The 25,573-nt window shown below is 48.6% G+C and overlaps 1 protein-coding gene across 1 annotated transcript in view; it reads left to right on the top strand.

The window, feature by feature from the left end:
• Positions 1-25,573, top strand: part of LOC134538994 (echinoderm microtubule-associated protein-like CG42247) — a 73,200-nt gene that overhangs the window by 44,220 nt on the left and 3,407 nt on the right. The window contains exons 7-17 of the mRNA XM_063380656.1: positions 1,782-1,953; positions 10,619-10,714; positions 12,665-12,802; positions 14,102-14,233; positions 14,846-14,974; positions 15,476-15,604; positions 17,367-17,495; positions 19,924-20,086; positions 20,889-21,071; positions 22,568-22,663; positions 25,179-25,293. Of these exons, the coding sequence (XP_063236726.1) occupies positions 1,782-1,953; positions 10,619-10,714; positions 12,665-12,802; positions 14,102-14,233; positions 14,846-14,974; positions 15,476-15,604; positions 17,367-17,495; positions 19,924-20,086; positions 20,889-21,071; positions 22,568-22,663; positions 25,179-25,293 (1,482 nt within the window). The remainder of the gene's footprint in view (positions 1-1,781; positions 1,954-10,618; positions 10,715-12,664; positions 12,803-14,101; positions 14,234-14,845; positions 14,975-15,475; positions 15,605-17,366; positions 17,496-19,923; positions 20,087-20,888; positions 21,072-22,567; positions 22,664-25,178; positions 25,294-25,573) is intronic.

The raw sequence follows: 25,573 nt of genomic DNA on the forward strand, positions 1-25,573 counted from the left end.
TCTCAATTTTTTTTCACGTGATAACGTCTTATAAATCGATGAACGCCGGCTGCACGCACGAAAAAAGCATGACTCATTGTCACGTTCCACCTGAGGCGAGCGTGTGAGAACCGGCCAACCACTGTGCGAGAAAATCTTCTATGATATCAAACAGGTAAAGGCGGGCTTTTTAAAAGCAGCAATTTAAAAAATTTGATATGACGTTATCACGTAAAATTATCGTCCGTAAACCGACTTTACAGACAACCCCCTTTTTATTTTAGAGTTTTTTCTAACTTTACCGCACAATTATTTTCTTTACTTAAAATTTATGTAATAATGTTAAGACAAACGTGGAATCTGTATTGTAGGTATTAACTACTGTGAAAGACTACCTATGTTAAGAACATCTTCTTCAGATAAATAAAAAATCTGATATAGTTTACTTAACTTACATGTTAAAAGAATTCAATAATAAAATGTTTACAGAGTATTAAAATGATGTTTTTGTAGTGTGTGTGTGTGTGTGTTAATTTATAAGCGTTAGAAGTTAACTTTCTTTATGCACTAAAATATTATGGATATTGTGCAGTACACAATGCAGGTAACAGTTATAGTGCAGCCTTTTGATTGCCAAGTAAGCATCACAATACCCTGTCTGATCGTGGAACTACTTTCGGCCGTCACAGCTGACTTGAAGCGCTGTTTCCATCCGCGCCGGGATTGTAGTTCCAAATATTCGTCCAAATTTTCCTCGTGTGTCACTTATTTGCCCAAGATTCTACCAACTCTTTAACAACTAAATTTTTACAGCAATAAAATATAACCACATAAAATTAAAAAGGAACATGTCATCCATCAATTATTTAATGCAATGAATAGACAATTATAAAACAAAATAAAGAACGTTTTATTAAAATTGGCGTAGAGCAAACACTGCAGAACTGTATTAATCAAATGTTATTTTTATCATAAGGGCACAGAGCGCCTCCACTATCCTCCCAACGAGATAAAACCAAATTTTTCATTAATGGGCAAGTTGCCGGAGTTGTCTTGAGCATACTCCTACATATATATGCATATAGGAGCGATAACTTGTTTAAGATCTCTTTGTGTTCTAACACCAGTCCTGGGTTTACACAGAATATATTATTTTTACATATATGTAGTTGTATCAAACAATTAACAAGAACCTAAAATGCCATGAAATTAAGTATATGGGTGGTACGACTTGATTTATTTTTGACGTGACAACGTCTAATAAATCGATGAACGCCGGCTGCATGCACGAAAAGTGTCCCGTTACGCTCATTGTACGCTTGCGCCGCATCTATCTCTCTTCCAATCGATTGAAACAACCATCGATTTGACTTTTTCGAGGCACATTAAACTTTAAACAATCCCATTAGTTTCCTACTTTTCCTATCGTTAACAGAATAACACAGATTGGAAGAAGTTAAATAAAAAACATTTACAAAAATTATAAGTAGTTAAAATAACCTCTTCGTTAAAGTAATAAACATATTTGAAATAATGAGTGCAAAATAAAGTAAATTTATCAAATAAATTGTAGATTTCATTTGTATCCATACAAAATAGTGATAATTCAATAAAAATGATTCAATTTTATTCATAAAAGTATGCAATAATTTCACCAATGCTTTGTAATGACGTTGTCACGTTAAACTATCGTCCGTAAACCGACTATACAGACAACCATTTTTTTATTGATGGTGACGCAGTAGGCTACCAACACTTCGAGCGACAGCAGAGAGGACGAGGCGGTTGTGCGGTTGTTGCAGCATGGACCTGCACCCCTCCAGGGAGATGGTGGCCTCGGGGCAGCGCGCCGGACGTAACCGCAAGACGCAGGCGCACATACGTATCTGGAGCACGGAGACGCTGCTCACGCTGTACGTGTTCGGCATGGGCGAGTTCGAGGTGGGCGTGTCTGCCGTCGCCTTCTCGCAGCTGGTGAGTCCTCCCTTCCTCCCTTCCGCCGCCTTCTCGCAGCTGGTGAGTCCTGCCTTCCTCCCTTCCACCGCCTTCTCGCAGCTGGTGAGTCCTGCCTTCCTCCCTTCCACCGCCTTCTCGCAGCTGGTGAGTCCTCCCTTCCTCCCTTCCAGCGCCTTCTCGCAGCTGGTGAGTCCTGCCTTCCTCCCTTCCACCGCCTTCTCGCAGCTGGTGAGTCCTGCCTTCCTCCCTTCCACCGCCTTCTCGCAGCTGGTGAGTCCTGCCTTCCTCCCTTCCACCGCCTTCTCGCAGCTGGTGAGTCCTCCCTTCCTCCCTTCCGCCGCCTTCTCGCAGCTGGTGAGTCCTGCCTTCCTCCCTTCCGCCGCCTTCTCGCAGCTGGTGAGTCCTGCCTTCCTCCCTTCCGCCGCCTTCTCGCAGCTGGTGAGTCCTCCCTTCCTCCCTTCCGCCGCCTTCTCGCAGCTGGTGAGTCCTGCCTTCCTCCCTTCCGCCGCCTTCTCGCAGCTGGTGAGTCCTCCCTTCCTCCCTTCCAGCGCCTTCTCGCAGCTGGTGAGTCCTGCCTTCCTCCCTTCCGCCGCCTTCTCGCAGCTGGTGAGTCCTGCCTTCCTCCCTTCCACCGCCTTCTCGCAGCTGGTGAGTCCTCCCTTCCTCCCTTCCAGCGCCTTCTCGCAGCTGGTGAGTCCTGCCTTCCTCCCTTCCACCGCCTTCTCGCAGCTGGTGAGTCCTGCCTTCCTCCCTTCCACCGCCTTCTCGCAGCTGGTGAGTCCTCCCTTCCTCCCTTCCAGCGCCTTCTCGCAGCTGGTGAGTCCTGCCTTCCTCCCTTCCACCGCCTTCTCGCAGCTGGTGAGTCCTGCCTTCCTCCCTTCCACCGCCTTCTCGCAGCTGGTGAGTCCTCCCTTCCTCCCTTCCAGCGCCTTCTCGCAGCTGGTGAGTCCTGCCTTCCTCCCTTCCACCGCCTTCTCGCAGCTGGTGAGTCCTGCCTTCCTCCCTTCCACCGCCTTCTCGCAGCTGGTGAGTCCTCCCTTCCTCCCTTCCACCGCCTTCTCGCAGCTGGTGAGTCCTCCCTTCCTCCCTGACAGCGCCTTCTCGCAGCTGGTGAGTCCTCCCTTCCTCCCTTCCAGCGCCTTCTCGCAGCTGGTGAGTCCTGCCTTCCTCCCTTCCACCGCCTTCTCGCAGCTGGTGAGTCCTGCCTTCCTCCCTTCCACCGCCTTCTCGCAGCTGGTGAGTCCTGCCTTCCTCCCTTCCACCGCCTTCTCGCAGCTGGTGAGTCCTCCCTTCCTCCCTTCCACCGCCTTCTCGCAGCTGGTGAGTCCTGCCTTCCTCCCATCCACCGCCTTCTCGCAGCTGGTGAGTCCTGCCTTCCTCCCTTCCACCGCCTTCTCGCAGCTGGTGAGTCCTCCCTTCCTCCCTTCCACCGCCTTCTCGCAGCTGGTGAGTCCTGCGTTCCTCCCTTCCACCGCCTTCTCGCAGCTGGTGAGTCCTGCCTTCCTCCCTTCCACCGCCTTCTCGCAGCTGGTGAGTCCTGCCTTCCTCCCTTCCACCGCCTTCTCGCAGCTGGTGAGTCCTGCCTTCCTCCCTTCCACCGCCTTCTCGCAGCTGGTGAGTCCTCCCTTCCTCCCTTCCACCGCCTTCTCGCAGCTGGTGAGTCCTCCCTTCCTCCCTTCCACCGCCTTCTCGCAGCTAGTGAGTCCTCCCTTCCTCCCTTCCAGCGCCTTCTCGCAGCTGGTGAGTCCTGCCTTCCTCCCTTCCACCGCCTTCTCGCAGCTGGTGAGTCCTGCCTTCCTCCCTTCCACCGCCTTCTCGCAGCTGGTGAGTCCTGCCTTCCTCCCTTCCACCGCCTTCTCGCAGCTGGTGAGTCCTGCCTTCCTCCCTTCCACCGCCTTCTCGCAGCTGGTGAGTCCTGCCTTCCTCCCTTCCACCGCCTTCTCGCAGCTGGTGAGTCCTCCCTTACTCCCTTCCACCGCCTTCTCGCAGCTGGTGAGTCCTGCCTTCCTCCCTTCCAGCGCCTTCTCGCAGCTGGTGAGTCCTGCCTTCCTCCCTTCCAGCGCCTTCTCGCAGCTGGTGAGTCCTGCCTTCTTCCCTTCCACCGCCTTCTCGCAGCTGGTGAGTCCTGCCTTCCTCCCTTCCACCGCCTTCTCGCAGCTGGTGAGTCCTGCCTTCCTCCCTTCCACCGCCTTCTCGCAGCTGGTGAGTCCTCCCTTCCTCCCTTCCAGCGCCTTCTCGCAGCTGGTGAGTCCTGCCTTCCTCCCATCCACCGCCTTCTCGCAGCTGGTGAGTCCTGCCTTCCTCCCTTCCACCGCCTTCTCGCAGCTGGTGAGTCCTGCCTTCCTCCCTTCCACCGCCTTCTCGCAGCTGGTGAGTCCTGCCTTCCTCCCTTCCACCGCCTTCTCGCAGCTGGTGAGTCCTCCCTTCCTCCCTTCCACCGCCTTCTCGCAGCTGGTGAGTCCTGCCTTCCTCCCTTCCACCGCCTTCTCGCAGCTGGTGAGTCCTGCCTTCCTCCCTTCCACCGCCTTCTCGCAGCTGGTGAGTCCTGCCTTCCTCCCTTCCACCGCCTTCTCGCAGCTGGTGAGTCCTGCCTTCCTCCCTTCCACCGCCTTCTCGCAGCTGGTGAGTCCTGCCTTCCTCCCTTCCACCGCCTTCTCGCAGCTGGTGAGTCCTCCCTTCCTCCCTTCCAACGCCTTCTCGCAGCTGGTGAGTCCTCCCTTCCTCCCTTCCGCCGCCTTCTCGCAGCTGGTGAGTCCTGCCTTCCTCCCTTCCACCGCCTTCTCGCAGCTGGTGAGTCCTCCCTTCCTCCCTTCCACCGCCTTCTCGCAGCTGGTGAGTCCTCCCTTCCTCCCTTCCACCGCCTTCTCGCAGCTGGTGAGTCCTCCCTTCCTCCCTTCCAGCGCCTTCTCGCAGCTGGTGAGTCCTCCCTTCCTCCCTTCCAGCGCCTTCTCGCAGCTGGTGAGTCCTGCCTTCTTCCCTTCCACCGCCTTCTCGCAGCTGGTGAGTCCTGCCTTCCTCCCTTCCACCGCCTTCTCGCAGCTGGTGAGTCCTGCCTTCCTCCCTTCCACCGCCTTCTCGCAGCTGGTGAGTCCTCCCTTCCTCCCTTCCACCGCCTTTTCGCAGCTGGTGAGTCCTCCCTTCCTCCCTTCCAGCGCCTTCTCGCAGCTGGTGAGTCCTGCCTTCCTCCCTTACACCGCCTTCTCGCAGCTGGTGAGTCCTGCCTTCCTCCCTTCCACCGCCTTCTCGCAGCTGGTTAGTCCTGCCTTCCTCCCATCCACCGCCTTCTCGCAGCTGGTGAGTCCTGCCTTCCTCCCTTCCACCGCCTTCTCGCAGCTGGTGAGTCCTGCCTTCCTCCCTTCCACCGCCTTCTCGCAGCTGGTGAGTCCTGCCTTCCTCCCTTCCACCGCCTTCTCGCAGCTGGTGAGTCCTGCCGTCCTCCCTTCCACCGCCTTCTCGCAGCTGGTGAGTCCTGCCTTCCTCCCTTCCGCCGCCTTCTCGCAGCTGGTGAGTCCTGCCTTCCTCCCTTCCGCCGCCTTCTCGCAGCTGGTGAGTCCTGCCTTCCTCCCTTCCGCCGCCTTCTCGCAGCTGGTGAGTCCTGCCTTCCTCCCTTCCACCGCCTTCTCGCAGCTGGTGAGTCCTGCCTTCCTCCCTTCCACCGCCTTTTACGCAGCTGGTGAGACCTGCCTTCCTCCCTTCCACCGCCTTCTCGCAGCTGGTGAGTCCTGCCTTCCTCCCTTCCACCGCCTTCTCGCAGCTGGTGAGTCCTGCCTTCCTCCCTTCCACCGCCTTCTCGCAGCTGGTGTTCCTCCCTTCCACCGCCTTCTCGCAGCTGGTGAGTCCTCCCTTCCTCCCTTCCGCCGCCTTCTCGCAGCTGGTGAGTCCTGCCTTCCTCCCTTCCACCGCCTTCTCGCAGCTGGTGAGTCCTCCCTTCCTCCCTTCCACCGCCTTCTCGCAGCTGGTGAGTCCTGCCTTCCTCCCTTCCACCGCCTTCTCGCAGCTGGTGAGTCCTGCCTTCCTCCCTTCCGCCGCCTTCTCGCAGCTGGTGAGTCCTCCCTTCTTCCTTTCCGCCGCCTTCTCGCAGCTGGTGAGTCCTGCCTTCCTCCCTTCCGCCGCCTTCTCGCAGCTGGTGAGTCCTCCCTTCCTCCCTTCCGCCGCCTTCTCGCAGCTGGTGAGTCCTCCCTTCCTCCCTTCCGCCGCCTTCTCGCAGCTGGTGAGTCCTGCCTTCCTCCCTTCCGCCGCCTTCTCGCAGCTGGTGAGTCCTCCCTTCCTCCCTTCCGCCGCCTTCTCGCAGCTGGTGAGTCCTGCCTTCCTCCCTTCCGCCGCCTTCTCGCAGCTGGTGAGTCTTGCCTTCCTCCCTTCCGCCGCCTTCTCGCAGCTGGTGAGTCCTCCCTTCCTCCCTTCCGCCGCCTTCTCGCAGCTGGTGAGTCCTGCCTTCCTCCCTTCCGCCGCCTTCTCGCAGCTGGTGAGTCCTGCCTTCCTCCCTTCCGCCGCCTTCTCGCAGCTGGTGAGTCCTGCCTTCCTCCCTTCCGCCGCCTTCTCGCAGCTGGTGAGTCCTCCCTTCCTCCCTTCCGCCGCCTTCTCGCAGCTGGTGAGTCCTGCCTTCCTCCCTTCCGCCGCCTTCTCGCAGCTGGTGAGTCCTGCTTTCCTCCCTTCCACCGCCTTCTCGCAGCTGGTGAGTCCTGCCTTCCTCCCTTCCGCCGCCTTCTCGCAGCTGGTGAGTCCTGCCTTCCTCCCTTCCGCCGCCTTCTCGCAGCTGGTGAGTCCTGCCTTCCTCCCTTCCGCCGCCTTCTCGCAGCTGGTGAGTCCTGCCTTCCTCCCTTCCGCCGCCTTCTCGCAGCTGGTGAGTCCTGCCTTCCTCCCTTCCGCCGCCTTCTCGCAGCTGGTGAGTCCTCCCTTCCTCCCTTCCGCCGCCTTCTCGCAGCTGGTGAGTCCTGCCTTCCTCCCTTCCGCCGCCTTCTCGCAGCTGGTGAGTCCTGCCTTCCTCCCTTCCGCCGCCTTCTCGCAGCTGGTGAGTCCTCCCTTCCTCCCTTCCGCCGCCTTCTCGCAGCTGGTGAGTCCTGCCTTCCTCCCTTCCGCCGCCTTCTCGCAGCTGGTGAGTCCTCCCTTCCTCCCTTCCACTGCCTTCTCGCAGCTTGAGAGTCCTCCCTTCCTCCCTTCCAGCGCTTTCTCGCAGCTGGTGAGTCCTCCCTTCCTCCCTTCCGCCGCCTTCTCGCAGCTGGTGAGTCCTGCCTTCCTCCCTTCCGCCGCCTTCTCGCAGCTGGTGAGTCCTGCCTTCCTCCCTTCCACCGCCTTCTCGCAGCTGGTGAGTCCTCCCTTCCTCCCTTCCGCCGCCTTCTCGCAGCTGGTGAGTCCTCCCTTCCTCCCTTCCGCCGCCTTCTCGCAGCTGGTGAGTCCTGCCTTCCTCCCTTCCGCCGCCTTCTCGCAGCTGGTGAATCCTGCCTTCCTCACTTCCGCCGCCTTCTCGCAGCTGGTGAGTCCTGCCTTCCTCCCTTCCACCGCCTTCTCGCAGCTGGTGAGTCCTGCCTTCCTCCCTTCCACCGCCTTCTCGCAGCTGGTGAGTCCTGCCTTCCTCCCTTCCACCGCCTTCTCGCAGCTGGTGAGTCCTGCCTTCCTCCCTTCCACCGCCTTCTCGCAGCTGGTGAGTCCTGCCTTCCTCCCTTCCGCCGCCTTCTCGCAGCTGGTGAGTCCTCCCTTCCTCCCTTCCGCCGCCTTCTCGCAGCTGGTGAGTCCTGCCTTCCTCCCTTCCGCCGCCTTCTCGCAGCTGGTGAGTCCTGCCTTCCTCCCTTCCACCGCCTTCTCGCAGCTGGTGAGTCCTGCCTTCCTCCCTTCCACCGCCTTCTCGCAGCTGGTGAGTCCTGCCTTCCTCCCTTCCACCGCCTTCTCGCAGCTGGTGAGTCCTGCCTTCCTCCCTTCCACCGCCTTCTCGCAGCTGGTGAGTCCTGCCTTCCTCCCTTCCACCGCCTTCTCGCAGCTGGTGAGTCCTGCCTTCCTCCCTTCCGCCGCCTTCTCGCAGCTGGTGAGTCCTGCCTTCCTCCCTTCCGCCGCCTTCTCGCAGCTGGTGAGTCCTGCCTTCCTCCTTCCGCCGCCTTCTCGCAGCTGGTGAGTCCTGCCTTCCTCCCTTCCGCCGCCTTCTCGCAGCTGGTGAGTCCTCCCTTCCTCCCTTCCGCCGCCTTCTCGCAGCTGGTGAGTCCTGCCTTCCTCCCTTCCGCCGCCTTCTCGCAGCTGGTGAGTCCTGCCTTCCTCCCTTCCGCCGCCTTCTCGCAGCTGGTGAGTCCTCCCTTCCTCCCTTCCGCCGCCTTCTCGCAGCTGGTGAGTCCTGCCTTCCTCCCTTCCGCCGCCTTCTCGCAGCTGGTGAGTCCTGCCTTCCTCCCTTCCGCCGCCTTCTCGCAGCTGGTGAGTCCTCCCTTCCTCCCTTCCGCCGCCTTCTCGCAGCTGGTGAGTCCTGCCTTCCTCCCTTCCGCCGCCTTCTCGCACCTGGTGAGTCCTGCCTTCCTCCCTTCCACCGCCTTCTCGCAGCTGGTGAGTCCTCCCTTCCTCCCTTCCACTGCCTTCTCGCAGCTGGAGAGTCCTCCCTTCCTCCCTTCCAGCGCTTTCTCGCAGCTGGTGAGTCCTCCCTTCCTCCCTTCCAGCGCTTTCTCGCAGCTGGTGAGTCCTCCCTTCCTCCCTTCCACCGCCCTCTCGCAGCTGGTGAGTCCTCCCTTCCTCCCTTCCAGCGCTTTCTCGTAGCTGGTGAGTCCTCCCTTCCTCCCTTCCAGCGCTTTCTCGCAGCTGGTGAGTCCTCCCTTCCTCCCTTCCACCGCCCTCTCGCAGCTGGTGAGTCCTCCCTTCCTCCCTTCCAGCGCTTTCTCGCAACTGGTGAGTCCTCAATTCCTCCCTTTCGCCGCCTTCTCGCAGCTGGTGAGTCCTCCCTTCCACCCTTCCAGCGCTTTCTCGCAGCTGGTGAGTCCTCCCTTCCTCCCTTCCACCGCCCTCTCGCAGCTGGTGAGTCCTCCCTTCCTCCCTTCCAGCGCTTTCTCGCAACTGGTGAGTCCTCAATTCCTCCCTTTCGCCGCCTTCTCGCAGCTGGTGAGTCCTCCCTTCCTCCCTTCCAGCGCCTTCTCACAGCTGGAGAGTCCTCCCTTCCTCCCTTCCACCACCTTCTCGCAGCTGGTGAGTCCTTCCTTCCTCCCTTCCAACGCTTTCTCGCAACTGGTGAGTCCTCCCTTCCTCTCTTCCAGCGCTTTCTCGCAGCTGGAGAGTCCTCCCTTCCTCCCTTCCACCACCTTCTCGCAGCTGGTGAGTCCTCCCTTCCTCCCTTCCACCACCTTCTCGCAGCTGGTGAGTCCTTCCTTCCTCCCTTCCAGCGCTTTCTCGCAGCTGGAGAGTCCTCCCTTCCTCCCTTCCACCACCTTCTCGCAGCTGGAGAGTCCTCCCTTCCTCCCTTCCACCGCCTTCTCGCAGCTGGTGAGTCCTCCCTTCCTCCCTTCCACTGCCTTCTCGCAGCTGGTGAGTCCTCCCTTCCTCCCTTCCACCGCCTTCTCGCAGCTGGTGAGTCCTCCCTTCCTCCCTTTAGCGCCTTCTCGCAGCTGGTGAGTCCTCCCTTCCTCCCTTCCAGCGCCTTCTCGCAGCTGGTGAGTCCTCCCTTCCTCCCCTGTCCACCCCTTCTCCTTTTCCTGGGGCACACTGCTGCACAGACACCTCTGTTCCGCCGTGCCTTTGAATATATATACTGTATATAAGTCGCCAGCCCAGGTTAAAATTTCTAATACGGTTTGAGGTAGTTGGTTAATTCACCACCGCAATCGCCACCATCTCTAGGGCAACGACTTGTGGTGGTCCCTAGCGGACAAGTGTCGAACTCTTCAAACACCCCTTCCCCCTCCATTTGAACGACCTTGAGCTGCAGTGAATGATTGGTGGGGGTGCGGGAATGACAGCGGGCGACAGTGCTGCGCTCTAACGTGTAAATAACGACCTAAGACGATACAGGGCGTTACGGCAGCGCCCTGCGGTGGTGAAGTTCCCAAGCTGCTCATCATTCGCTCCTGAAAAACGTAGAGTAAATCCTATCCACTCGCGACTTCTATACAGTATATATATATTCAAAGGCCGTGCCAAGCCGGTCACGCACCGGAGAGAATGTCTGATTTTCTTGGACTTCGTAGCTTTTAACTATCACACGGTGTTCCATTTAGTTTTCTTGAACTAACTATTTTTTCACCTGCCCAAGTTATAGTAAGCTTGAACCAGGTAACCGATCAAGCACAACCTAGAACAACAACAAAAAAATTTTAATGGAGCCATATATGTGTTTCAGATTTAAATGTTTTGACTGACATGATTATTTTTTAACAAAAGCAAAAGTATTACAGAACCAAAATATAAATATTTTTTAATGAAATTAGTTATTTATTAATTATATTTAAGCGATAGTAATATAGCATCGTTCACACTTGTTATTTTTATAATATCAAAAATAGAATTTCATATTTTATAAAATAATTACTTATAAATATATCAAGTACATAACTAAGTGTTAAATGTCTTTTATCTCTGTTTGGTTTAGTATTTTTCTTATCCCCTTTAGTTTATTTTAAGTAAACGGCCTACTCATGAATTTTAATAAATATATATTTACACGCAATGCAAAATAATGTATGAGGCACGGACAGCGTGTGACGTCAGTGCCGTGTCCGTGTTGCAGAACGGCGGCAGCTACGTGCTCGCCGTGGACGGCGGCAGAGAGCGCATTCTGTCCGTGTGGCAGTGGCAGTGGGGACACCTGCTGGGCAAGGTCGCCGTGAGTACCGCCAGCCGCACTACCTCGCTGCACTGCGGGTGGCCGTCTGTCTGCTCGCAGGCGCGGCGCTGTCCGCCAGCCGCACTACCTCCCTGCGCTGCGGGTGGCCTTCTGTCGGCTCGCAGGCGCGGCGCTGTCCGCCCCACGCACTACCTCGCTGCGCTGCGGGTGGCCTTCTGACTGCTCGCAGGCGCGGCGCTGCTTGCTTAAGGCGCGCTACAAGGACGATGATGGCGCGCGTTTCAGATGCTTCCTCGCCCTTACGTGCCAGGCACTTTACTGGTGCAATGCACCTATGGTTACATTTTTAAATAATGAAAGCCAATTGCCATTCACACTTCCGTGAAATGTAAAATATTTCGCAACTGAAATAATTGCTTTACTGAGAGACAACGGTGTTAATGTTTATTCTAACTTTAAACGTGTTACTTTTTTTTAGCCGGAATAAGAAACAATCAAAACTCGAAACGTGATATTTTCTAAATTCCTTGTCGTAACAAGAATCTTATTTATGTGTAACCATCATAGCTCTCGGTACACGGCATTTGGTAGGAGCAGTTTCGTGAGAATGGAACGGAAGTCGTCGAAAGGAAAATGTGAAACAAAAATGGTGGACTCACGTGTAGAACATAAACCAGTATATGGTCACTTTCGTAAACATTAGGTTACATACCAAACGTATTGATGTGGCAAATGAAACTTTGTGAATATATTTGGTAAATTAAAATAGTCATAGCAAAAATGAAATCCCGAAGTTAAAAAAACGTAATAATCCTGGTATTACAGTGTAATCGTACATATTAGTCTTCTAATTTTTCAAAAAGCTTAGTAGCAGAGCGGTAGACCGCGCGCTCGATAGTATCAAGGAACGTGGAATAGTTTTACTATTTTAATAAAATTCTAATATTATATAATTATTTTGAATCAGCTCAATAAGGTTAAGGTTTGTTTGTAGGGATTATTCACAGACTGATTAGAGTAGTTTAGACGAAAACAAATTTACAAACATACACTCAGTCTTATAATATGTAATTTTTAATGTTTCAGCTTAATATCTTATTAATTCCATAGACGTATAACTTCTAACTTGCACTGAAACTTTATAGTATTAACTGTTTAGTGAACTTTTAACAATAAATTTCTTGTCGAAAATTAGGTCCGATTCCGGGGTTTTATCGGAGCCGTTTCTAATAGTTAAACATTTCCTGTTGTTTCGTGCTGCTCATTGCTATCTGCGTTTGATGGTTGCAAGCAACGTTTATTATTCAGACAGCGAATTCTAGCGGCGGGCGCAGAATGTATGTATGTAACTCGCATCCATTTTTTTTATTTGAAAAGAAAATATTTTATTAATCGCGCTTGGCATTATTTCAAATAATATTACGTTAAATTTAGTGTCAAATATACTTATTTTAAGTTTATTTTGCAATATTAACAACATGAGAACATATGAATTTTCTTGTTACATAACTGGCGAGTACTTTTTTTATCTTATGTGAACTTTATAAAAGCATTTAACTTGAGATTTTCAGTTAATTTTTTTTTAAAAAAAAGGGGTGCAATTTAAAAAAAAGGCAGTGGCAATCAAAATGAGGCATTCTCGTTATAAATTTAAGAAAAGCCCTTGGAGAGAAGAGGTATTTGTTAAGTTATACCAGTTATACCTTGTGCTGCAAAAAAAAACTTATTTTCAACCAATCGATTTTAAATGCCACAGAACTGAAGTTTTGCTTTAAAAATACTCAAATTTCTGTAAAAAAAAAAATCCTGTTCGTCAAGGTTTTTTTTCCCCCGTTGTGAAGTAAGCAGTTATAGACTTGCTTCGCACTGCGATGTTCCTCCAGCAGTGAGTGCTGTTGCTCGCCGGGCACTGGGCAGCTGGGCTCCACAGGAGCCGGGGGAGGGTGCGGTAGGGAGGACCGGTCACCAGGTGCTCCCCGCTTGTCGCAGACCCTGCACGACGACGTGAGCGGCGCAGTGTTCCACCCTCTGGACGACAACCTGCTCATCACGCACGGCAAGGGCCACCTCACCTTCTGGACCCGCCGCAAGGACGGCTTCTTCGAGCGCACCGACATCATCAAGCCGGTCAGTCCACCCACTTCTGTCCCTCTCTGTCTCTCTGCCTGTGTCTCTGTGTGTGTCTCTGTGTGCCTGTGTGTCTGTCTCTCTCTGTGTCTCTCTCTGTGTCCCTCTCTCTGTCTCTCTCTGTCTGTGTCTCTGTGTGTCTGTGTGCATGTGTGTCTGTGTGTCTCTGTCTCTGTGTGTCTCTCTCTGTCTCTCTCTCTCTGCCTCTCTGTCTCTCTGTGTGTATGTCTCTCTGTGTCTGTCTCCCTCTATGTCTCTCTGTCTCTCTCTATGTCTCTCTGTCTCTCTGTGTCTCTGTGTGCATGTGTCTCTCTGTCTCTGTGTGTCTCTCTCTGTCTCTCTGTCTCTATACGTCTCTCTCTTTTTATCTTTCTTTCTCTCTCTCTGTCCTTTTGTCTCTTTGTTTTTTTTTGTCTCTCTGTGTCTGTCTCTGTGTGTGTCTGTATCTATGTGTGTCTGTGTCCCTCTCTCTCCTTCTTTCTCTTTCTTTCTCTTATTCTCTTTTTTCTCTTTTTTCGTTTACTTTATCTTCTCTTTCTCTCTCTTTCTCTCTCTTTCTCTCTGTTTCTCTCTATCTCTCTCTGTCCTCGGCCGGACCACGGGTTCTCTGGGTGTTCCGAGCAGCCCCGGAGATGTGATAGGTCTGCAGAGCGTGTGTTCTCCTCTGATTCAGAGGCCGAGCACACATTCCAAACACTCCGCGGATGATGATGTTTGAAATTCATTCCAAAATTTATTTCCAAACGGTTGCTTAGCAAAATACAGTCCACCTCGGGGGAAGGGGTCGTTTTAAAAAATCAGAGCAAAATAAAGTTTTAACCAAAATCTAAGCTGTCGAATTGGGCCAACGGTAAAATTCAAAAACCTCGCAAAATGATTATTTAATGACAGTTTATTCTGCAATCGTAAACGTAAAGCGTGTTCGTACTCAAAGCTCATCAACTGTGAAATGTTTTCTTTCTTTTTTATTAATTCATAGTACTTCCCCAATATGATTTATAAAAATTTGAAATATAAAAAAAAAATTACCCTCAACAAATGTCGTATACGTTTTTAGCATTTTTAACCGATTTTAAAACTACGCAATTTGCCTGGCTCCAGTTTATTAAAATAATTGTTCACAAATAAATTAATATACACTTAAATCAGTCCTTGAAAAACTAAATAAATTTCCGCACGTGTTGTCTGCCGGAACCCCGGGGGACTGCGGGACTGTGAACAAGGGGCCTGGACGGAGCGCCTCGCCGACTGACGGGGGGGGGGGGGGGCTAGCTCGCCAGACCCTGGTCCTTGTTGCAGCCGTCACGCACCCATGTCACCAGCGTGCAGTTCGAGCAGGACGGTGACGTGGTGACGGGCGACGGTGACGGCTTCATCACCATCTACTCCGTGGACAGCGACGGCGCCTACTTCGTGCGCATGGAGTTCGAGGTACGTCCTCGCGCTGCGCGGCTGCACGCCGGGACATCGCTCATTTATTTACTTTACCGGAACATAAAACAAGACATTTGTAAATTTTATGCATTTGCGGGAAAACTACTTTTGCCCCAGAACCTCCAAGAGTTATTTATTTGTAAACAGCCTTGGAGTAGCTTTCAAGCATTAACTGTCCACATTTATAATGATAAAACAAAATAAAGTACAAATATTTAGTTCGATTATCTTTTCCATTCTAGTAAAAAAACTTATGCTTGACTGAAACATCAATTAAAATATAATATTATGCGTTATTTATTAGTGATAAATATTCAGGATTATATCGAAAAACGTATTTCATTTTTATATATATAACCATAGCCATGTTATGTACATAGTTTTAATATCATTCCTGTAGTATTGCAAACTATTTCCGGACAGCTGATTTTCAAAGGAATCTTTTGTAAAGTTCCGAAAAAAAATTCGGTGTATTCAAATGATAACAACAGTTCCCAAAATTACATTTTTAAAAATGTTAACGTGTAAAGTGGTTCCGCTGTGGTGTTGCGAGACTTGTGATTCACGGACAAGCACGGACCAGCATGTGAGCGCGGCGGGTGCTCGCAGGGACACAACAAGGGCATCAGCTCGCTGGTCATGCTGTCCGAGGGCACCCTGCTGTCCGGAGGGGAGCGCGACAGGAAGATCGTGGCCTGGGACTCGCTGCAGAACTACAAGAAGATCACCGAGACCAAGGTGCGGCCTGCGGGACGGTGCAGCAAGGTTGTGAGAGTGGCGAGTATGAGTAAGTGTGAGAGTGGGAGTGTGAGAGTGGGAGTATGAAAGTAATATTGTGGGAGTGCGAGTGGGAGATTAATATTGTGATAGTGACATTGTGAGAGTTATATTGTGAGAGTGAATTTGTGAGAGTGACATTGTGAGAGTGAGTTTGTGAGAGTGACATTGTGAGAGTAACATTGTGTGAGTGACATTGTGTGAGTGACATTGTGAGGGTGACATTGTAAGAGTGGCATTGTGTGAGTGACATTGTGAGATTGTGTGAGTGAGAGTTACATGTGAGAGTGACATTGTGAGGGTGACATTGTGAGAGTGACATGTGAGGGTGACATTGGGGAGTGACATTGGGAGTGTGAAATTGGGAGAGTGACATTGTGAGAGTGATATTTGAGAGTGACATGTGAGGGTGACATTGTGAGATAGTGAGAGAGTGAGAGTGAGCGTGTGAGCGTGTTGCAGCTGCCGGAGTCGGTGGGCGGAGTGCGCAGCGTGTACCCGCAGAGGCCGGGCAGGAACGACGGCAACATCTACGTGGGCACCACCAGGAACAACATCATGGAGGGCTCGCTGCAGCGGCGCTTCAACCAGGTGAGCGAGGCCGGCTGTGAGGTGATGAGACAGTCCACCTGTCAGCTGCGGTCACTCTGGTGAGGATTCCAACCCGCGAGAGTAGGGCGGCCCGCCCCACAATGTGTCTGCAGGGCCGGTGCAAGGTCAATTGGCGCCCTAGGCGAAAAAAAACCTTAATACCCCCCCCCCCTCCCCTTTCGGACACCCCAAAAAAATTTTCCTTGCCTCAAAATACATCACGTAAGCCTAAGATTTTGTCAACAATCAAATGTAAGCAGGTTTGTGTTTTTTTTTTAACTTTTTTACTTATTACAAAGCATAAACAGGTCACCGAGGACTTTAAATAATTACTTATATCAATATAAGCATTCCAAACTGTTACAAAAATCCATTTTCATCTAGTTTCAATAATCGTTAAACATGTTATATGAGCTGTTATGTGTCGTGCTGCGCCGCCCCCAGCCACTTGGCGCCCTAGGCGGTCGCCTGGTTCGCCTGTATGGACGCGCCGGCCCTGTGTGTCTGGAACAAACATGGCGTATAGTGCACACGCTAGTTGTGCTAGTTCACATTCTGCAAGTAACCTGAATGTGACTGACATCTTCAATACTTTACGAAATGTCATGCAACCACAAACGTGTCAACTGTGGTGCCAAAACTATTGTACAGATTGTCCATTAAATGCCCCCCAGTTTCAATGTTATTTTATAACCGTTGAATTTAGACTATGTGTGTACAAAAAAAATCATACAAATTTAAGATTTCTTACCAATGGTCAATATGCGCACCTTTAGTTATACGGCACACGTCCAACCTAAAGTCCAATTCTTCCCACACTTTGGTTAACAAGTCCGGAGTAATGGAAGCAATAGCCTCTTCAATTCTGTGTCTCAACCCTGGCAAATCATTAGGTAGCGGCGGAACGTAGACACGATCTTTTATAAAGCACCGAAGGAAAGAAAGATCGCATAACGTCATGTCAGGTGAACGTGGAGGCCAGCGAAAAACAGCTCTGTCATCTCGACCATTACGACTAATCCAGCTGTCAGGTACTTCGACGTTCAACCACTCTCGAACAAAGAGACTCCAATAGAGAGGGGCTCCATCCTGTTGCCAACTAAAGTTCACAGGTTCGTCCTCTACTAGTTGGGGAAAGAGCCAATTTTTTTTTTTTCCACGCTGCAAACGAGAAAACAATTTAGGAGTATTCGCGCATGCGCTTAACTAAAAAATTTTGACGTGACAACATCTAATAAATCGATGAACGCCGGCTGCACGCACGAAAAAGTGTCCTGTTACGGCGTTACGCACATTGTTCCGTTCCGCTGTGTCCCGTTACGCTCATTGTACGCTTGCGCCGCATCTATCTCTCTTCCACTCGACTGTTTATAAAGTGAAGTGAAACGTTAATGTGGTTTTAATTGCTTATTACAACAACAATTTCGGCAATAAAGGTTAATTATTCTCGCATTTTAAAAATCTGATAACTAGTATAATTTCAAGTATTTATTATTTTATTATTAAAATTAAAATAATCGATTTTATTCATAAAAGTATGCAATCATTTCATCAATGTTTTGTTATGACGTTGTCTCGTTAAACTATCGTCCGTAAACCGACTTTACAGACAACCAATTTTTTTTTTTTAGTTACTCTTTAATTTTAACCTTGAACCAGTACTCTGCAATGATTCCAGTTGATAGTATTAAATGTTATAACTGCAGGAACAGTGTCGCTGGTAAAGGCAGTCGAGCCGGTGCGCAGAGAGCAGTGTGCGCAGGTGGTGTTCGGACACAGCCGGCAGCTGTGGGGGCTCGCAGTACACCCGGACGACGAGGTGTTCGCGACGGCGGGCCACGACAAGAACGTGGCCCTCTGGAGGCGCCAGAAGCTGCTCTGGAACACCCAGGTACGCGCGCGCTGCTTTTATTTCCCGGTGACTTCGACTTACCAGTAAGAACCTAACCTTTCGACAATACATTTGAACCTAGTTTATTGGGCCCTCCTTGATCCGGATCAGATTTGTAACACATTATTTAATGTTCACATAAATGTTTTTAACTGAATTAGCAAGAACTTAACTATAAGTAGGGATAGGAAAAATTCGCGGGTTCAATGACCTGTAGGATGAACTCCATAGTTCTACGTACACTCGGTCAAATGCCACCCACCCATTGGCTGCTGTCTTGTGAGACATCCCAACGTAGCAGCCTGTGATTCGATAAAGCTTTGGTCGGGCGTTTATAATTGGCCCAGAGTCATCCAGGTGAGTAGTGAGCCAATAGCAGAGGCAGCACTGAGGTGTAACTATTTGTATTTTAGCCTGTCGCGAAATGAACCCGCGAATTTTTCCTATCCCTAACTATAAGTACACCAGATATTCGTTTGTTTTTTTGTTTTTAGTTTGATTCAATGCATAGGTGGTAGAATTATAAAGTAAAATTATTTTTGTTGAGTTTACGACAGCGCACCAGCTGAACTATTGACGATAAAGCATTGTGTCACCATGATTCATCCATACGTGTTTGAAACTGAATAAATTTGAGGATTTATTTAAGAAATTACCTGAAAAGTTATGCTTATAATTTGTTAATGTCTTGTAAGCGATATAGAGCATACAAGTTAGGTAATTTAGTTACAAAATTTAGTTTTTTATCGTAATAAATGGTAAGTCGACAAATTTAGGGGCTTTTTTCTTATTACCCGTATTACACGGATTAACCGGATATGATGGTCCGGATTTCCCGAATTTCTCACCATGGTAACGGTTGCAATAGATCCTGATTCCTTTAAAATCTACCTAATTTTGCATGCAAGTAATTATTATGAATAAAATAATTAAAGTACTAGAGTGATAATAGAAATACGGTTGATAAAGTATAAATTGAATAATATTTTTTAAAAAAAATTATTATGACTCAGTATTCAATATTAATATAAACCCATGTACAAAATTAAGTAGTTATTTAGTAAAATAATCGAGATACATTTTAATTATAAATGAAGATCTCCTGTCACTAATGTTCACAACAATTTTTTTTTTAATTATAGGGACCAGTATTCAATACCAAAAATTGAAGTATATGATTGAAAAGCAGATTTGTAATTTTTATTTGTGTGTAGCCTTTTTTTCATCCTGTCAGTCTTTTTTTTTTTCATGATGCGTGAGCAATGGAAAAAAATTCCTGCCCATATTTTTGACGTGACAACGTCTAATAAATCGATGAACGCCGGCTGCACGCACGAAAAAGTGTCCCGTTACGCACATTGTTCCGTTACGCTGTGTTCCGTTACGCTGTCGGCGAGTGCAGTAATAATAGGTTATGTTACAATTGACTAAAAAATTATGGTGATTCATATAATTGATGATAGATATTTGGTTACAGTTTATTTATATGAAATCTTGTTCATAATTATATTTAAACTTTAAAGCTAAACGCCAGTTTTTTAAAAATTAATTACAAGTCATCTACACGTGAAATGTTTCGTCGACTGTTTATAAAGTGAAGTGAAACGTTAATGTGGTTTTCATTGCTTATTACAACAACAATTTCGGCAATAAAGGTTAATTATTCTTGCATTTTAAAAATCTGACTACTAGTATAATTTCAAGTATTTGTTATTTTATTATTAAATTTAAAAAAATGATTCGATTTTATTCATAAAAGTATGCAATCATTTCATCAATGTTTTGGTTATGAAGTCGTCACGTTAAACTATCGTCCGTAAACCGACTTTACAGACAACCAATTATTTTTAATTATAGGGACCAGTAATCAATACCAAACATTGAAGTATATGATTGAAAAGCACATTTGTAATTTTTATTTGTGTGTGGCCTTTTTTTTCATCCTGTCTGTCTTTTTTTTTTTTTTTCATGTTGCGTGAGCAACGGAAAAAATTCCTGCCCATCATTATTTTACCAGCGCACATTAAAGAGGTGTGACTTTAAACAATGGGAGACCTAAGATGCACATAAAGTTCTGCCATTCGCGATTACACCCGAACAATATTCACCTTCGGCCAACTTCGGGATTGGTTTTATATTTGCGCAGGAAAAATTGAATTCAAATATTAAAAGCTGTCGGTTAGGTTAGCTACACTTTAAAACGCTATGGACGGTTAGTTAGGTTAGTATAGCTACATTAAAATAAACAGAGGAATATAAATATATATAAATAATCCCGAAGATGGCCGAAGGTGAATTGTTCGGGTGTAATCGGGAATTGCAGAACTTTATGTGCATCTTGGGCTTCCCTTAAACAATGAGCTGGAAGGTGTCGTGCGAGGGGTAGGGGAGGAGATGTAAAGGATCAGGGAGTGGCTGTCTGTGCCAGGTGGCGCACGAGTGCGTGTCGCTGGCCTTCCACTCGTTCGGCACGGTGCTGGCGGCGGGCAGCGCAGACGGACACCTGGTGGTGCTCAACGCAGAGAGCGGCGCCGTGGTGACCACGGTGCGCGTGTGCGGGTCACCGCTCAGCTGCCTCGGCTACAACCCAGGTACAGCCGCGCCACAACCCAGGTACAGCCACGCCTCTGGGCTATAACCCAGGTACAGCCGCGCCTCTGGGCCACCACCCGGGTACAGCCACGCCTCTGGGCCGCAACCCGGGTACAGCCACGCATCTCGGCTACAACCCAGGTGTTATCAAAGTGCTGCATGTATTTTCGTTATCCTAAGGTAAGTTCCCTTTGTTGAATGTTACATTTACGTTGGACCGGATCCAGCCTCCATGCAGGTGGACATTTTAAAAAAGGTATTTATTTGATTGCTGGACTTTCTGGTCCAACACAACTACATACTCCAGCAACTTTGTCACTTGACCAAACAGGGACTAACGGAATTAATTTGTGTGACTTGCATGTAAACGTTAACTAACATGTTCGTGTCACTGCTGAGTAACAACGATCCCAGCTGCAGCTGTGTGACCAGGGTTAGGAGCTATCTTAGAGGGGAATCCTAACATGTACATCAAGCTCTGTCCCTGCCCGAACACTCCCGAATATTCACCTTCGGCCAACCTCGGGTTTATTTATATATATTTATATTTCTCTGTTTATTTCAATGTAGCTATACTAACCTAACTAACCGTCCATAGTTTTTTTAAGTGTTTTAATGTAGCTAACCTAACCGACCACTTTTAATATTTGAATTCATTTCTACTGCGCAAAAATATAACAAATCCCGAGGTTGGCCGGAGGTGAATATTCGGGCGTGTCCGGGCAGGGACAGAACTTGATGTCTTCTCGTCTTATGGACCCCGGGGTGGCGCGGACTCAGGGGTAGAGGGCCGTGTTGCAGTGGGCGACGTGATCGCCATCGGCTCGCAGAACGGCAGCGTGTACCTGTTCCGCGCGAGCCGCGACGGCTTCTCCTACAAGAAGTACAACAAGATCCGCGGCGGGCAGCCGCTCGCGCAGCTCGACTGGAGCACGGACAGCGGCTACCTGCAGACCGTCACCGCCGACTACGACGTCGTCTACTGTGAGCTGCCCTCTCTCTCTCGCCTCTCTCACCTCTCTCCGTGCTACCTTCCCCGTGCTACATGAGCCATTACCCATGCTGCAATCTTCATGCTCCATGCTTCCTGCCCATTGCTCCATTTACATGCTCCATGAGCCGTGCTCAATGCTACTTGCTCCCTGCCTCTGGTCCATGCTCCATACTACATGCTCCATACTACATGCTCCATACTACATGTTCTATACTGCATGTCCATGATCCATGTTACATGTTCCAAACTACATGTTCCATGGTTCATGCTACATGGTCCATGCTTCGTGCTCCATGCTCCATGCTACATACTCCATACTGCATGCTACATGCTTCATTCTCTATGCTTCATGCTCCATGCTCCCTCACAACGCAGCTGTGAGGCGGGTGGACTAATAGTGAGGAGCATTCTGCCCCACTATTCGCAAATCTTGCGGCGAGTCTCGACACGGGAGCCAGTGCGCCTCCCTACTAGTCCACCCGCCTCACAGCGGCGTCGTGAGTGAGAGAGAGAGCCAGGCGCTGGCCCTGTATCTCTATTCACTGGCGGCTAACTTCTTGGAAGAAGGCATCGAGAAGCTTGTGTCACGATACGACAATTACCTCGATCTTTTTTTATGATTATGTAAAAAAAAATAAGTATGTTCCTGCTGAACCTTTGGTGGTAAAATTATAATGTTTAGTAAAATTGGTATTTTTTTACTGCACATCGGAGTGTATCTTTTCTCATCTTCAGATTGCCTTGTAGTGATTCCTTATGCTACAGGCGTGAGTGTACGAATATTGCATAACAGTACATACACACAGTTTCAGACTATAGTACTCCATGAAGGCTATCGTCACATGTCTTGAAAAATTATTGACATCTAATATTATAAGTTCAACTATCAAAAATTATGGTCTCCAAAATTTTAATTCATTTCTTTTTGAGTGTATAGTGTACTAGTGCGTGTAACTACATGTGATCTTGTTTACACTTTTACCATGGGTGTAGACAGTATTTGTGGAAGGGGAGGGCAGAAGCCAGTCCCTCCTCCGGAAACTCTTTTACAAAGATAATGCTTGAAAATACCTTTTTAGGGTAGTTGACGACAGTGGCGTAGCCAGGATTTGTGTATGGGGGGTGTTAAGAAGCATACCCCCCAGGAAAAAATTTGGATTTTAAGGTGTAAAATAGTACTATTTTAGCAGTTTTCGATTCTTAAATTTAAATATTGTAATGGTAAAAAATTTTATTAATTTTAATATGAAATTTATTGAGTGATGAATAGGAAATTAATTAAATATTTTTGGTGCTAAGTGGGGGGGGTGGTTTGAACCCCTAAACCCCCCCCCCGGTTACGCCCCTGCGTTGACGATCCCTTAAGCTACATTTTGAAATTACTGCCATTGTAATTTTTTGTAGAGTAAAATTCTTTGTCTAAGTAAATGTGGCGACCTTGTTCCCTGGTATCAGCACGTGAGCGCGGGGGCTCGCTGTGTTCCAGGGGACGTGAAGGCGCTGATCGCGGAGAAGAGTCCTGCGGCGATGAAGGACGTCAAGTGGCACTCGCACAGCTGCACGGTGGGCTACATGGTGGCCGGTGAGTCACTGACCCCCAGTCAGGTCCCAGAGGTCGCCGGAGATGCGCGACCCCTGACCTCGGCACCTCGCGTTTCAGACGCGCGCTTGTCGTGCCGAACCCATCGGTAACAACTTTATGTAAGTTTTCGGACATACGCCATTGCTAAGAACTTTTTCTGTTGAAGAAAAACTAATAAATAAAATGAACACATAAAAATACCCAAAAAAGACAAAAAAAACACAAAATTAAGCAAACAATTGCTGTTGTCAACAAGGATATGAACACCACAAAATATTCCGAAACAGGAATATGGTCAACAAAGAAAAACAAAGAAAAATGTACAGTCGCACCTGTGTTTCCGTACCATGTGCGTCTCTGCCTGAGGACGGGAGCAGATAGCAGTTCCCGAAACGTCGCTTGTTTCTGTTTTGGTAAAACTATTGTGTTTGTTTGTCTTTTCGTTTTGTCGTGTTTTTGTCTCGTTTCAACTGTTGTGCTGAATTATTTTGGGGTCAATATTTTTGTGTTGTCATCATTTGTGTTTTTTTTTTTTTTTTTTTTCGTTCTCTTAGTACATTTTTCTTTGTTTTTCTTTGTTGACCATATTCCTGTTTCGGAATATTTTGTGGTGTTCATATCCTTGTTGACAACAGCAATTGTTTGCTTAATTTTGTGTGTTTTTTGTCTTTTTTTTGGGTATTTTTATTTGTTCATTTTATTTATTAGTTTTTCTTCAACAGAAAAAGTTCTTAGCAATGGCGTATGTCCAAAAACTTACATCAAGTCATGCACTCCCATTGCACAAATCTTTCAAAGATAACACCATTGGTAATAACTGCGCAGAACGCTGCCGCACTCGAAAAATCAGGGTAACCGACGGAGCAAAAACCTCCCGTAACTTAAGTTATCATATACTCCACCCAAGGTTCTCCAAGCTTCCACGCAAAGTTAAAGCCGTGGATTTTATTACGCAGCCTCTTCGTCGGCACGAAAATTGTAACCCACTCAGGCCATGGCTCGTAGCAGACAGACACTCCCCAGAGAACCACGTCAATGGCAAGCCTACGATTCACTCGTCCTTCTGGACATACCCGAATACTCACGTTGGCAAGCCTTCTTTCAACAGACGAGAGAGCCAATAGTCCGATCGTGCATCTTCGGGTTTTTTTTTTTTGTTCATTGTAAATAAATATACAACTCATGATAACTAATGGTCAATTAGGTTAGGTTAGCTACATTATAAATACTTTAAAACATTGTGGACGGTTGATTTGGTTAGGATAGCTACATTAAAGATACTGTGAAATCATGTAAACTGTTTCCCCCAAATAAATACACCTGTTGTGGTACGGAAAAAAAAGCGAGCATGAACTTCGGGTTTGGCTATCTCGTCTGTGAAAAAAAGGCTTGCCAACGTGAGTATTCGGGTATGCCCTGAAGGACGAGTGAATCATAGGCTTCCCCACGTCAACAGCCCAGGGCACCACAGGTGCCAACCTCAACCCCACCAAAAAGGAAAACAAAAGACATGCGCAGACACCGCGTACCGAAAACTGCCGATCAGAGCTTGAAGCGCGCACGAGGCACCCTAGATCCTGACAACAGGAAACTCCCCCGCGCTCCTAGATCCACACCGGCCAAGAAACCACAACTATGTTTACGTCTCGCGCCGTTACACGGCTAACGGTAAATAACACCGCGCCGGGACACAAAAACAAGTGCCACCAAATGTGACGTGACACAGACGTCACAATATGTACACTAAATATAACGTAGAATTCTTTTAAAATAATGCCGAGCGTTGATAAATGTACGCAAGTTGTTTTTTTCAAACTGAATTTCTTGGACGCGTAGTTTCCACATCCGCAGCTAGAAGTCGCTGCCGCAGCAGTCGCGTTGTCTGTCGAATCATTCAGTTTGCAGACAGAAATTTTTGTACCTCATTTTCGACAAAAAGGGAATTTTTAAAAAAAAATTATTTTTTGTTGGGATTCCGTAAAGTATTATCTTTGAAAGATTTGTGCTATGGAAGTTGCATGACTTGATGTAAGCTTGTTTTTTGTTTTGGGAAAACCATTGTGTTTACTTTTGTGTTTGTTTCGTATTTTCGTTTTGTCGTGTTTTTTTTTTTTTTTTTGTCTCGTTTCAACTGTTGTGCTGATTTTTTTTTGTTTCGATATTTTTGTGCTGTCATCATTTGGGGGGGGGGGGGTTCGTTCTCTTAGTCCATCTTTCTTTGTTTTCTTTGTTTGTTGACCATATTCCTGTTATGGAATATTATGTGGTGTTTATATCCTGTTGACAACAGCAATTTTTTTGCTTAATTAGTGTTTTTGTCTTTTGGGTATTTTTTTAGTTTTCTTCTACAGACATACATGTGCTTAGCAATGGCGTATGTCCGAAAGCTTGCATCAAGTCATTCCGTGAAGGGTTAAAATACTTTGGCTTCGAGAACTTTGGTTCCCGCCGTCAACGGCTAGCAAGCCAAGCCCCGCGCCGAGAGCTGAGATGTCGCGCGGTGTGCGGGTTGCAGGCATCTGGAACAACAGGTACTACCCCGTGACGTCGCTGGCCACGACGGCGAGCCGCTCCATGGCACACGACATGCTGGTGTGCGGCGACGCGGACGGCTACCTGCGGCTGTTCAGGTGAGCCGCATCGTGTAGCACCGGCTCTGCCCGGGTGAGCCGCGGGAAGCCTTCTTTCCACACACGTCCGATCGTGCATCTTCGGGGTTTTTTTTTTTTTTTTTCATTGTAACTCATGATAACTAATGATCAATTAGGTTAGGTTACCTACATTATAAATACTTTAAAACATTGTGGACGGTTGATTTGGTTAGGACAGCTACATTTAAGATACTGTGAAATCATGTAAACGGTTTCCTAGCGCTGGATAGCTACATGTTAAAAAGTTATTTGCTTAATA

Source organism: Bacillus rossius, chromosome 14 (assembly GCF_032445375.1).
Source record: "Bacillus rossius redtenbacheri isolate Brsri chromosome 14, Brsri_v3, whole genome shotgun sequence".
In the NCBI taxonomy this organism is placed as follows: Eukaryota; Metazoa; Arthropoda; class Insecta; order Phasmatodea; family Bacillidae; genus Bacillus; species Bacillus rossius.